General features: G+C 45.4%; 6 protein-coding genes across 6 annotated transcripts; 2 read left to right on the top strand and 4 right to left on the bottom strand.

The window, feature by feature from the left end:
- The first annotated feature begins 573 nt into the window (after nt 1–573).
- F4817DRAFT_287422 (glycoside hydrolase family 16 protein) lies at nt 574–1874 on the top strand. The gene is made up of 2 exons (XM_049299627.1): nt 574–1449; nt 1506–1874. Exons 1-2 carry the CDS (start codon nt 725–727, stop codon nt 1621–1623), a joined length of 843 nt encoding a protein of 280 aa, XP_049154481.1. The 5' UTR covers nt 574–724; the 3' UTR covers nt 1624–1874.
- A 376-nt stretch (nt 1875–2250) lies between these two features.
- F4817DRAFT_362015 (MFS general substrate transporter) lies at nt 2251–4429 on the bottom strand (the record flags this gene model as incomplete). The annotated part of the gene is made up of 10 exons (XM_049306469.1): nt 2251–2463; nt 2524–2689; nt 2760–2858; nt 2929–3031; nt 3085–3178; nt 3249–3446; nt 3532–3723; nt 3794–4015; nt 4077–4219; nt 4276–4429. The coding sequence occupies 10 exons, from the start codon at nt 4427–4429 to the stop codon at nt 2251–2253; spliced, it is 1584 nt and encodes a 527-aa protein (XP_049154480.1).
- Nucleotides 4430–5766: 1337 nt separating this feature from the next.
- On the bottom strand, nt 5767–6325 carry F4817DRAFT_287411 (EthD domain-containing protein). The gene has a single exon (XM_049299626.1). The coding sequence runs from the start codon at nt 6228–6230 to the stop codon at nt 5850–5852; it is 381 nt and encodes a 126-aa protein (XP_049154479.1). The 5' UTR covers nt 6231–6325; the 3' UTR covers nt 5767–5849.
- Nucleotides 6326–8436: 2111 nt separating this feature from the next.
- F4817DRAFT_320492 (alpha/beta-hydrolase) lies at nt 8437–10451 on the top strand (the record flags this gene model as incomplete). Its single annotated transcript, XM_049301195.1, has 5 exons — nt 8437–8579; nt 8636–8767; nt 8817–8914; nt 8964–9324; nt 9386–10451. The coding sequence occupies 5 exons, from the start codon at nt 8437–8439 to the stop codon at nt 10449–10451; spliced, it is 1800 nt and encodes a 599-aa protein (XP_049154478.1).
- Nucleotides 10452–10563: 112 nt separating this feature from the next.
- F4817DRAFT_320491 (MFS general substrate transporter) lies at nt 10564–12311 on the bottom strand (the record flags this gene model as incomplete). The annotated part of the gene is made up of 4 exons (XM_049301194.1): nt 10564–11572; nt 11663–11730; nt 11791–12003; nt 12066–12311. The coding sequence occupies 4 exons, from the start codon at nt 12309–12311 to the stop codon at nt 10564–10566; spliced, it is 1536 nt and encodes a 511-aa protein (XP_049154477.1).
- Nucleotides 12312–12722: 411 nt separating this feature from the next.
- Nucleotides 12723–13907, bottom strand: F4817DRAFT_352011 (uncharacterized protein). Its single transcript, XM_049305169.1, has one exon. It carries the CDS (start codon nt 13249–13251, stop codon nt 12931–12933), a length of 321 nt encoding a protein of 106 aa, XP_049154476.1. The 5' UTR covers nt 13252–13907; the 3' UTR covers nt 12723–12930.
- Nucleotides 13908–13947: the final 40 nt, after the last annotated feature.

Here is a 13947-nt window from a genome sequence, read left to right as displayed (position 1 = left end):
AAAGCCAGTACAGGACCTGGCAGAAGAAAAAAACCAAGCAACCCCCCTACCGGTTTCACCCTTAAGCTTCCATAATTAATTTCCGCGCTAGTCACGTATCATGCTTCCCATTTCTCTTGTACCTATCACCTTATCTATTCGCTTCGACTATCCGATATCCTTGGACTATGCACCTAGAACTGCTAGGCTCTATGTTTTCTTCTACCATCCACTTTTTAGGCAGTGCCACCCATCTGTTTAGATCCGTGTGGATCTATCGAGCCCCCGTCAATGCAGTGGAGCCTATAACTCTTTGACCGAGTGGTACTGCATACAACACAACCGGGTCTCTATTATGGGCTCTTAATATATATCTCCAAGGTGAACTGCTTCCGAGCTCTTCTACTAGTCTTTTTTCTCTCCGCGCCCAACTTTTGTGCATTTACGCTCTCTTCTTCCGCCTTGCTAGCCGAGTTTATATACCACATTCTTTTTCACTTCCGTGTTGATAACTAGTTAGTTATCAACTTGTTTGCTTCGTCTTTCATTTTTAACTATATATCCGTCAAACTCCCTGCAAGTCAGGATTCTTTCTACTGTTGCAGCCAGGATAGCTCTCTCTTTACCACATCTTAGCCCAAGTCGACTCTCTTAGAAAGTCTATAGAACCAGGGCATTTACTGTCATTATACAACTGATCTCAAAACTCGGCACTTCCTGTCATTTCCGACTTCAGTCCTTCAAAATGCGCTTCCAACAAAGCATCCTCGCTTCCCTCGTCCCCGGCCTTGTCGCCGCCATTGCCCCACCGAACATCCAGGGCATGGACATCGTTTTCTCCGAGTCTTTCGAGGGGCCAGCAGGCGCCTCTCCTAACGGTGACACATGGAACGTTATGGATGCCATCAACACCAACAACGAAGTCCAGACGTACACCACCTCGAACCAGAACGTCCAGATCAGCGGCGGCGGTACTATTCAGTTCGTTCCCAGGAAATCGCCGTCTGGCCATTGGACCTCGGGACGTATCGAGACTAAGGGATCCTGGACTCCCAAGGCCGGCAAGGTCTTTAGCATACAGTCAAGCCTCCTGTTAGGAAACAACCCTAACAAGCAGGGTATCTGGCCTGCCTTCTGGGCTCTCGGCGATGCTATGCGCCACGGTACCCAATGGCCTGCTGCTGGAGAAATAGATATCATGGAACAGGTCAACGGACTTCTTACCGGCTATGGTACCGTCCACTGCGGGTCCGCCCTTGGCGGCCCTTGCAACGAGCCCGTCGGCCGCGCCGGCACAACTCCCATGTCGCCCGACGGTTTCCACACCTGGGGCGTTACGATCGATCTCACAAACGACGACTGGCGAGCGCAGACCATTACATGGCACCTGGACGGCAACAACTACAACACTCTCACCGGAGCTGATATCAACGATGCTCCCGTCTGGTCTTCTCTGGCCCACAGCCCCTTGTAAGCATCCCTGTATTGCTACTACCTGGTGGATAATTGCTAATTCTACGTCTTAGATACGTCCTCCTCAATGTTGCTGTCGGTGGTGACTGGCCTGGTTTACCCAACTTGGCTACGCAAGATGGCTACGGCAGCATGATGGAAGTTCAATGGGTTGCCGTCTACTCGTCTTAGACAGTATTCTCCGATTGCGTGTAACGTGATCTGGTACCTCAAAATAGAAGTGGGTGTATATACGGGAAATTGGCGTTTGTCAGATATCGGGTTCGGGATTTTTGGATGAAGCGCTCGAGATACCTCTATGTGTTACGTGATTTTTTTTCTTTTCTATATTGTCTCAGGAGGCAAGGCGTAGCCATTTTAGTCGCCACATCTGCTTTTAGAAGTATAGTAGATGACACATCTTGTTTCAATTAGACACGATGAAATGAATCTGCGAACTAGCTGCTTAACTTGTTAGACGCATTTACAATTCTGCCAACCTTTTAGTTTCCATTAACAAACACTAACCGCGGATTACTTACGATGCTTAGCAAACCTAGTTTTACATATCATATTACGCTCGAAGTCACTGGAATCCTTGCGTACCTACATTTAAACAATCCTAGATAATGACTTCTGGGCCTATCTACTTATGTGCAGCTTGAAGAAAGATGGGCGTGGACTTAGTCCTATTTAACCTGTATCCATGTCTAGCCTATTATCTGTTTGTCGGGTTGGTTTTCTACATTGTGTAGCGGAACTAGGTGAATTATAGGTGTTAGATGAGGTAGCTTGTAATAGGGGTAATAAGAATAGGGGTCAACTTACATAAGGATTCTCGAAGTCCGTATGGTCTTGTTCTCCAAGCTGCTTGCCCCTTTCTACTCTCTCCTCCTCGGTGATGCCCTGCTCGCCTAGCCACTTTTCCCGCCGCCGATTCCGCATGACTAACACAATCCGCCATGCTATCAGTACGATGAACTCTAGCCCAAAGCATACGGCACAGCCGGCGGTACCAGGAATATATCGTGGCTTTAGATGTCCTTGTTAGCGAGACCTTCAACGGTTTCATGTTGAAGGGGGAATACGCACAGCATCCTTTGCAAGAAAGATTTGCGATCCGACCATGTTGCCCACGCAGTACCCGACAAAAGTAAATGATGATGTCAACGTGCGCTTTGTGCGTCCGGCAACGTTTGAGGGAATCAGTGTCCAAGCGAGAAACAGCGCTACCACGCTCGGGACAGTGATGAAGTAACTATTGTCGCCCAGCTCCTCGTTAGTATCTTTACTCTGGGTTTATGGTCTTATGAGTAAATACTACTCACCCTGCCCACTTAATCCACTTGTAATGAGGTTCGTTAGGCAGCGTCGCCATCATAATGAAGCCCGCTACCGGAGGAATGACGGAGATAATCATGAAATACCTAAGACTCCGAATCAGCTACCCCTTGAAAGCTCAAAAAAGTTATGTACTCTCTTTCCGATGTGACTTACATGCGAAGGTTCTTCTTCCTGCTTGTGACAACACCAATGAAGATGAACCATATCACGGACGTGACATTCCGCGGTATATCGAGGAGAATTACCTGTAGGTTGGCTAACACGCTGTAAGCTTTCACGGTCCTATAGTTGGTCTTATAGATAACTAACTGAATCCGGCGTTGGTATTGATGATGGCTCCGAAGGCGGTTATTCCACCGTTAGGCACTGAACTCAAGAACGCGTTGACTCCAGCTAACCAGAACTACAATGGACATGATTATGTTAGTGAATATAAGTTTCACACCGGGATTCTCTCTGAGTTAGGTACTTACGCAGGGATCGACTAGACATTCCTGCGCTTGCTTCCACTTCCATCTCCTGATGCCGGTCCGGTCGTGGCCAGTGTTGTTACTCATAATGCGGGCATTGGCTATCTTCCTCTCTTCCGGGCTTAGCCATCTCACTTCGGACGGCGTGCCAAGCAGGAATAGGCACAGAAAGCCGGTGATAATCGTCATGCCACCGAGGAACTACTTCGGTAGACCATCAGGTAACCGTTAGCATAATTCTGAGTAATGATAACCTATCTCGTAGGGGCCAGTTCTGCCAACTCACATAAGACATGTATCGCCAAGCCTGAAACTCAGGACCCCGAGAGTATTGTAGCGATCCAATCCCGTAGAGAATCAAGTTGGCAATAATTCCGAAACCAGCATTGGCGCTCTGGAAGACGAGCGACCGCGACGCATGTTCGCGTGTCGTATACCAGCTTCCAACGACGAGAATGAAGCCAGGCGAGATACAACACTAGATAGGGGCAACGCCTTGTAAGTACTCCTATGTTCCCAAGCCTTCAGTTCAAGGAAGTAAAACTTACCTCGAACATACCCTGCAACGCACGTAGGGTGACCAGCTGTGTGAAGTTCTGCGTAAATCCGATACATAGAACTACGACACCCCAGCAGATCATATAACATGATAATGTTCGGCCCATTAGATACCGCTGCAGGATGACGTTGGACGGAAACTCGAAGCACATGTATGTGATATAAAATATCGTCGTGAGCCATGAGTATTGCTGTCCAACCAGTCCGGTATCCTAAGTCGGTGTTAGTAGAAGAACTGGTTAGATACCTAAGCTTGTGGAATTCTAGTAGTACCTTTGAAAGTCCAAATGTGGCCTGAGTTCCGATTGAAGTCTTGTCGCTCTGTTGAATGCCATAGCAAAGCCACATTAACGGTAGAAGATATCTATCAGCCTTCCTTTTCAGCTTTTTATACTGCTCGTCGGTGTAATTTGGAGCTGTTCATTAATAAGTATCTCAATTACCGGTAATATAAGACGAGGCGAAGTCAAACCTGAATCATCTTGAAGCTCATCAGCCGCTATACTGCTTTTCTCGCTTATCTCCACATCGTTTATCTTCTCCGGGTCTTTCTCCGAGCTACTAGATGTCTGCAGGGGAGTATTCGTTTCTACTGGAAGCATTGATATCTCTACGTTTTGCGCCATTATCGACGACGTATTATGAAACTCATTGAACGTTCTTGTGAAAACCGCAAGACATCGTCTACAAGATACAAAGGGCACGTTATTGCTTATATGCAGATGCGAGCCCTAGGACCCCGCGGGACCACAACGACGCCATGTTTATCTCGGATGAGATAATGTAGATAAGAATAACGACATGCATGGGATGCGGGTGACGTCTACGGCTTGCTTCCCATCCGGAAGTTCGTATCTCCAAAAATGCTGACTGGACCGGCATCATGGTTTGATAAGATCTTTTTCTACTCTTAATTTCTGAAGTGTGAGTACCGCTAACTAAACTGAGCATCATAGCCTACATTATGGTCTTGGATTCTTCACATGTAATAACATTCTGCTTGGCAAAAGTCAACTCTTGAGAAGCGTATCTACTTCCTTATCTTCTGCCTGCTCGAAGGTGGAGTCCGGGGAAGATCGTCATGCCACGCAACCATTGAATCACTCCAATTGCTTATCAAGGCTGGGTCTACGCCACGGCATTTAGACGAGTCTTGGTATGTAACCTCGGCTTAGATAAGTACCTACATATCTAATCTATTCGGACAGGACCGATGAATATAAAAAGCTTGGATTCGGTCTGCAGTGGATCGCTTTGATCAAGAAATTTCATAACCCCTTAAACTTGATTAATGTGTTAAAAGTATAAGAGTTTACATTTATAATTCCTATATCTCAGTCAGGATCCCTGTTCATTGATTTGGCTCGGGGGAAATGACCGGGGGTATTGAAGATATCGAGAAGATCGCATCGACTTATAGGTGGGGCATTATGAGGTAGATGGGAAATATTTTTCTAACTGAGCTCATCTCTTAGATGTGAATATTGGCAAGTGGATCGCATCGCTCCGAGATATCGATATTGAAGACTATTTAGATAAGGGTTATATTTTACTATTCTAGTCGCCGAAAATGACCCAGAGTTAGGGAAGCATCGCACATTATTTAGGTAGTATTAAGATAAAGACTTTACGGTAAAGGTTTATAGATATTTATCTAGCTGTTAGTAACGAACTCTATGCGGTTTACTATTAAGATAACCCGACTAAACTGGGCTTCCAAGGTATGCTAGCTATACTGTGTACTCGTGAAACCTATGCCATTATTAGGTTCATATTAAATAATAAAAGCCGGCATATTTACTTGAAGCTTCTCAAAAAGCACGTCGCATCTCTAGGTTACTTTGTCTTTGTTGTAGTAGGACTTAAAACATAACTATTACCCCTGAGGATAGAATAGAGGTTGGGCTTTCAATAAGCGAAGAAGTGCCGTATTTTAAGATATGCATCAGTTAAATTACATATCCGACTAATGACTCCTATATCTATAACAAAGCACTGAGAGGAATACCGACTAATATACACGTACCCAAATCAAAATAATTACAATCAGACCTTTCGCTTCGTAACCTCCGTCTCCCCTAGCACCACGACCCTCACCCGCTCTCTGTCAAAGAACTTCTTCTCATCTTCGTCAATAATTTTCGCATTATCTTCCTTGCTCACGATCTCATAAAACCCTTTAAATATCTCCTCGCTCTCAAACACCATCTCCGCTACTACATCGAAATCGAAATCTTCCTGTGATCCCGCGATCACCTTAGCGTTCTGCCCGTCGGCGCGCTGAATGTATCGTCGTGTGTGTGACAGGGGGAAATATGCGCCTGTTATTTCCTGTATGAGGGGCATATGCTCATCGTAGCGTTGTTTGAATTGGGCCGGAGAGACTCCGGGGAGACGGTGGCCGAAGACGAGGACGTTGAAGGTCATTTTGGAAAGATTCTAGGTCCTGTTTATTCGGATGAGATTGCTGAGAAGGGGAATTTATCTAGACTGAAATTCAAATTTGTAAGTCAATAGTATAACAATATCCGCTGTTAATAATGCTATTTGGTATTTCAGTTCAGCTGGCTTGGTTAACTATTGTTAAATTTAGCTATGAAGGAAAAATATGTTTCTTATATGTACAATACATAGCTGATGATGAATATAGGACTCTAATGACACGTTTCTCCTAGCTAGTCCTAGTGGGTTCGAAATCCAATTAGTCTTATTAATCTGAAGTCTGACATGTCCTTCAATACCGGGGTAGCGATACGTGGCCCAAGTGGAATCTTACAAGGCAAATGGCCCTCATCTTGATATAAACCACCCTATTTTTCTATTCTATGTTTATAAACCATTTAAAGCTGTGAGAAATAGAACGGCTTTCGACTATAATCCCAAGGGCATGCTGCGGTACCTTCTCATCCTCTTCTTCCTGTTTTACATTACGGAGCAGGCTCCCCAATCAACTCGGCCACCGTCCTGAGACGAGGTCCATTGGGACTGGGGGAGTTTAATCGTCTTGATTATTGAATCCATCTTCTGCAAGTCGCGTTTAGTTGTGTTGTTTATTTATTTGTTAAGGCTAGGTTGGCTTTTCGCTTAAAGTGTAGGTAGAAATAGACTTTGTGGATGTTATACCGCCAGGAGGAGCATGGGCCTTAAATCATAAATCATGGCCTTTGTAATGGTTTCTATGTCACATGGGGCAGTATGGCATGAAGTTACATTTTTGTTCGCCTCGGCGGTTTTTGTACATGGTTTGCATAGGCCGAGTAAAGGAAATCCTATGATTGGATATCGCTGGCTCCTTGGCAATAAGGCATCCTGCGGTCTAGTTCTACCGAAAATAATGTGCATTTCTTCCAAAGAGACATATCACAAAGCAAATGCCCGAGTTTACGAGGGGTTATTGTGTCGAATTTTTTCCATGGCCCAAATAGGAAAGTAACTCAATGGGCAGTATCTGGCACATGCGCAATTATGTAAACTCGGGCATATTGTGCAGCCCGCAGGGCTGCCTCCAGTTTAGGCTATGATTAGAACGGTGCCGATAATTGATATTGATAAGTTATGGTTTTCCTTTATATCTCTCTTTGATACTGGGGCGCTTTTGTTTGTGTTATCATAAGTCGGTTATATGACAATATATATAAGTTTGATTAGTCAAAGTATACCGTAGAAATAAATAACTCCAAGCTTGAAGATAGCTCCGAGCCTATACTATTTAACCCCGAGCTATGTCTCTGACCGAACGTAAGTCCTGCAGCTCTGTGCAAATAAACGCCCGTTTCGAAAGCCACGTTCCTTCTGAACCCTTGAAGCTGATGGCTTTAGCGTAGCCTTCGCTTTGTCTTGCCATTTCATGCAAAGGTGTGGTAGTACAATCTCACATACTAAATGCTGCTGCGGCTGTGATTTTCTGCTCGTGATACGCATATTGTAGTAGTACCACGATCTTGTGAAATTGAAATGTCAAGTTTCACATCTGTAAATGCCTAGTAGGAGTATGTTTCTCGCCACCAAAATCTTGATATAGATTGTAACTAGATTTGAATTTAGGAAATAGTCTATGTTACCGATTAAGGTATAAAAGAACAATAAGCTCGGACAATAGAGCCTGTTAACTAGTAAGGTACGCAAAAGCCACCAGAGCCTTACTTTGCGCACCGATTCATGATACGACGAAATCAGATGCAAGTAAGAATTAGTAACTTCTAGTAGCTGATGCATCCTATGCTGTCACAAGATTAAGTAATGATTATGATAGGTAATGAGGCTTAGAGTGACTTCTGCTAACAGCTGTGCTTAACGTATGCTTGTGCGTTGAAATTAGCCCGGGATGACTGCTTATGGATTGGAGAAGTGCTTTTTTCCTATCACCTGTCAATAGACCTAAGCCTTCTGACTAGGATACCGTATGTTTACTTACCAACCGGATTGTGGTGAGGTAGGTCTACGTAGCTGAGTGCAAATGTGACTATGTGCTCTCACTCTGCGCAGCATAGGGGGAAGGATTTCTTGCCTCCCTAAAAGGTAGGTAGGCTCTGTCGTCTCTCGAATTTAATTTTTCTGGCTTTTATTGTCAAATTACGCATCCCTGAGACAATACCTCTTGTATCTCGTCTAGAACACCGTCGAAATCTCCTAGATGTTTTTGAAAACATTGGCATTTGTAGCCTTGCTCTTCTCTCTAGGAACGAGCCAAAGCCATCTTGCACCGGTTGTTGACCTAAAGTATGAGCTGTACCAAGGGTATTACGATAATAAATATGACATCAATGCATACAAAGGGTACGATTTACTTCTCATGCTAAAAGCATACGAGGCTCTAGCTAACGATATCCTAGGATACGGTATGCCGCTCCTCCAGTTGGGAAGCTTAGATGGCAGCTACCACAACCCCCGAACCAAAACAGGACTCGAGTAATTCCAGCGATCGGCTATGCATCACAATGCCCCCAAACATTAAACTCGCCAGGGTATGTATAGAAAGCCTCTACATGGAATCAAAGCTAAACTGGATAATAGTCCGCATAAACCGGGCCCATCCGGCTCCGAAGACTGTCTCTTCGTGAATGTCTTCACACCGGCAAACAAAACAAAGCTACCCGTAATGGTTTGGATTCGTAAGTTTTTAATGTTCCTCATTAACATCCATAGTTCTGATGCGAATAGATGGCGGTGGATATGGCCAGGCAAACGGGGGATTTGACCCATCACCACAAATCCATACCAATGGCAACACTTATATCATAGTGACAATCCAGTACCGGCTAGGGGCTTTCGGGTTCCTTTCGTCAGCCGATTTGGGTAGATCTGGTATACCTAATGTAGGAATCCATGATATGTACTTCTCATTAGAATGGGTTCAGGAGTATATTCACCTATTTGGTGGAGATCCCGGACAAGTGACTATCGCCGGGGAATCTGCTGGCGGAGGTGCCGCAATGCTCCTTGGTATGGCCTATGGAGGTTTCGACAACACTGCCTTGTTCAAGGGTATCATCGCCGCAAGTCCTTTCCTCCCATCTCAATGGTAAGTTGCATCTTTCATATACTATCGACGATCGCTTAATAAATACTAAGAACTGCCATAGGGAATACGACGGCGCCATGCCAACTGAATACTACTATCGTTTCGCGGAGACGTTGGGCTGTCTTACGGATGGATCGAAAGCGAACGAGTCAGTCTTCGAATGTTTAGTCTCGGCAGACACGGTCGATCTTCAAACTGCCAGTGACTACGTCAGTACAGGAGCACCTCACGGTCAATGGGCCTTCGTTCCCGTCACGGATGGGAGGCTTATCCAAGAAAGGCCCACCGACCATCTCCTGGGAAGAGGGGCGCTTAATGGCATGCGTATCTTGTCAGCAAGTAACCTAAATGATGGCCCAGACTTCACTCCTCAAAATATAACGAATGAGGATGATTTCAGGCACTTTGTCACAACCATCTACCCACTATTAAGCGAAACGAACATAACAAATATCCTCAAACTCTATGCCATTCCCAAAAACGCCTCAGATATATTAGTCAACTCCAACGGCGTGGGGTCACCGTACTCGACAACAAACTCCGGATGGGCCTACGGCTGGCAGCAAGCAGCTACGAACCTATATGCAGAAACTACATTCGCCTGCCCATCGTACTGGCTCTCCGACGCGTACGCAAATAAGCGAGGTGGGAAGTCATGGCATTATCAATTATCAGTTCCGCCTGGACAGCACGGTCTCGACCTATACCCGTTACTCCAGCCGATAGATATTCCGGATACCAGTATGGACGAAGTGTTTCGCGTTGCCTTCCAGAGGATTTGGGGAAACTTTGTAGTGAATGGCGACCCAACGCTCAGCGAAGCGCAAATAATCGACGCAGATAAGGGGAATATTATTGCAGCAGGTTCTGGAGCATGGCCTCAGTGGGAGGCAGAACCGGGGTACAACTGGATGCTTAACGTGAATATGACCGGTGGCACACCAACTACAACTGAATTTGTCATCGACGGTGTCGCAATTAACGTCACTAGCTATTTGCCTAGTAGCGATAAATCAATACCGCCCTTAGTAGCCGACTTCGCGATCGCGGAAGGAAGTTCTTGGGAGGACGGACGACGGAAAAGGTGCCAATTATGGGTAGACCTCGGCCCCTGGATTAAGGAATAACGAAGACTCGCACTGATGACGACGTCGAGAAATTACGATGCTGCCGGTATGAAAGTAGCATGGCTTGATACTAAGTTTCTGGAACCTATCGAAATGAGTACCGAATTTACATCTATCTCGGATCCCGTAGGACGGCTTCACCCATTGGGTTCTCCACCGGCTGTTCCGACGGCGACGGAGCTTCCTCGATGTCCGTATCAGCGGAACCCGCTGCTCCTCTCTTTGGAATGTCATCTCTCCTTATACTCCAACCATTAGACCATCCTACCCAGCCGGTTTCCCTTGGACCACGAATTATACCGACGATAATAGCTACGCCGATGAAAGCGATGTTGGAGCCACTACTCCAAACCCAACCCCCCTGAGCGTACAGTCTATTTCCGACAGCTGTACCCATAATTTGCCCACCAAAGGCGAAAACCATATATACTGTATTCACACGGTTCCTTGCTTTCGGATCGAGGCTATAAATATTACTGCGATTAGCAGTGTGCGTGAAGTTTGCACCCGAGTCCATCATGATAGCATGGATAATAGGTCCCGCTACCGTAAAGCTCCCGATGAAGGTCGATATCACAATACCGATAAACTCGAAACCAAGACCAAGAACGACCGAAAAGAGGAATTCGAAGCGATCTGTAATGAGACGCGACCAGACTGGAGCAAGTGCGACAACCACAATTCCAATAAAGGCAAAACATCCGATTTCGAGAGAAGAATACTCATACGGCGGCGATGCGAGAAGGAAAGTCAGAGTTGTCCAAAAGGAGGTAAAGGCGGCGCTGAGGAGAAACCCAATAATACACGCCTGGGTGAGGAGCGGCTCTGTGACGACCATGACAGCCATTCCCCACAGGACTTTAAAATAGTTAAGCCCCTTGTTCTTTGCGGGATAGTCAGGGAGAAAGAAATAGAGCAGCACTAAAGTCAAATATTGTGCACCGAATGCTATCCAGTAGATGTTTCTCCACGACGTGAAGTTTGCCACTATACCTGACAGGACCCTCGCGATCAGTAATCCTAGTGCTAATCCCGATACTACTACTGACAGAGAACTAGCACGGCGATGAGCCGGTGCTAAGTCGCCAACAAGTGGTAGCATTAGCTGCGGTGTGACTGTTCTACTTGACCGTTAGACATGAAGTAAGGCAGCCTGAAGTAAGGGATACCAGAAGAAAGCATTGCGTAAATAATAATGAATAGCTGCTTACCCAACTCCACACAGAAACGACAAGCTAATGAATACTTCAAAATTATTCGTGAGACATAACCCAATCCACTACACAGGATCCCTAGGTGAGCATATAACACGAGTTATCATCTATAATCGGACACTCACAATAGTTGCAGTCACCCATATAAGGAAAAGAATAAACGGCCGCCGCGGAACCATATCCGCCAAGGGGCACAGAAAAAGCAGGCCCACGGCATATCCCGCTTGCGACAACGTGGCGACGTCAGAGGCGCGCTCGTAGCTTACGTTGAAGTCCCTAGCTAAGACGTTCAAGATTGGTTGCGCGTAGTAGAGGTTCGCAACGGTGAATGTTCCGCTCTGGGAGAGGTTAGATCAGGGGATGTTTGTTGGTTGGCAGTATGCAATAAATTATAACATACGAAAGCGAATAATATATTCAGCGCGAGGGTGAAGTTTGGTGGGTTCTCGGGGTCGTAGCGGCAGCGCTGCGGTATCCAATTCCAAGCTTTTATTGCCTTAGCTAGCAGGGTGTTTTGTCCCGTCTCTTCAAGAGTTCCCGGTGACGAAGTTCCATTGCCATCTTGACTTGACGTAGAGATGCCTTCCGTATTAGGTCCTAGATCAGGCTTCTCGGACTGGTCTCCGTCTTTGATATCCACTGCCATTGACTATTACCTTTACTAGTATATCTCTAGTTCTCTAAGTATAATATTGGTGGTTGTCAATATGGTGGTTTCAAGGACGTGATTGGGGAAACCCGGCCGATGTCGCTTATGACGTCCAGTATTTTGTACCTTTCTTTGACGTAGGGTCGAATCTTCTTATATTTAAAAGCCGAGATATCTTATACGTCCTCTCTTCGATTTTATTGTCTCGACTAGATGTAATGGAGTTAAATGACGTGGAAAATATATGGGCAAGTTATATGACATATACCCAAGAGCCTCTTCAGGGGTTCTATCCACGTCGTATTTATCATATGCAGTCAAATCCCCGTTAGTCCGATTATCGCTGCATCTTTCGGCACTTGTGTTATCGCGGCTTACTGCTAAGGGAATTACTCCTTCAATTATAGTAGTATAGAAAATTAGCGGTGAGATGTCGCCATCGCGATTCGTCGTCACTACATCTATAATGTTGCAGTTGGTTTGTCGATTTATATTTGTTAAAATCCCGATAATAAATCGTGCAGCTTATCATTCCATCTCTCATATCACAATGGTTTAAATTCCTTAACAAGTCTTTGTTATCTATTTATAGAACTATTCCCACTTTGGTAAAAGTCTACCAATATGTTTCGTTCTGTGTATCCCTAGTAACTTTTCCTTCGCCCTCCGCAAGTTCACCAATCCCCAGCTCGCCAGGGTTACCATCTTGAGTCCGAATATTGCCATATCTAACCCTAAGGTTCTTCGAGAGTCTCGATCGTTCGCTATCATCTAAAGTGGTACCACCAAAAGGTACGCTAGGGCAATTCGACGTGCTTCCCCTGATCATTGTCGACACGTTCATGAGCAAGTTGGGGATCCAAATTCTCAAGTCGAAGATAGCCTTGACGATGGCACTGATAAACATCGTCATGATTGAGATCACAAGCACTACCATCTACCCTCTATTATAAAAGAAATGCGTTTCGGTGTGAGTGCTTGTATCCGACGTTTCCGCGAGAGGAGTCCAAATGGGATAACCGGTGTAAAAATCCGTAGAGAAGGCTAGGTTTTCCGGATGGCCCCCGTAAGTGAGGTTGAAGTTATAGAACGACTTCCAATAGCTGTTAAGTATCTGCGAAAGCCGCACCGCAAACGACTCGTTGCCAATAGCCGTAATGTCAGAGTCTATATTGTAACTATGCAAGGCTGTCTTGGCAAAATGTGTGTCTGGGCTGAGTAGGTAGTTCTGGAATAAACCTGGCCCTATAGAATGCGAGACATCACTACTAGTCGATCGACTTTGCAGTCCCGGCCTTTGCAATTTACCGAATTTTGAAATTTGTTGTCCCTATAGTGCAGTTTGCTGCGGTTGGCTTATGGGGCACCTGTATTCCTAGTCCGAGCAAAGAGCTGTCTCTCTACTTATACTAAACAACTCAACTTTGACACGACGCGGTTAGAAGCATGTTTCTATTTATATACTTGCCTCAGGTATATACAATACATATCTAGGCACCCGCGATTATTAATTGTTACGATGGTATGGTGATAACTCTGCTTGGAATGGTTTAATTAAAAGTTTCACGGCATACTTAAACCATTTGAAAAAATAGCAGATACGATGATTTCAATGGGTGGTATGGTGAGGGGC

The sequence above is a fragment of the Daldinia loculata genome (genome assembly GCF_022478755.1).
Source record: "Daldinia loculata strain CBS 113971 unplaced genomic scaffold F4817scaffold_81, whole genome shotgun sequence".
In the NCBI taxonomy this organism is placed as follows: domain Eukaryota; kingdom Fungi; phylum Ascomycota; class Sordariomycetes; order Xylariales; family Hypoxylaceae; genus Daldinia; species Daldinia loculata.
This window is presented reverse-complemented; position numbering and strand designations above follow the sequence as displayed.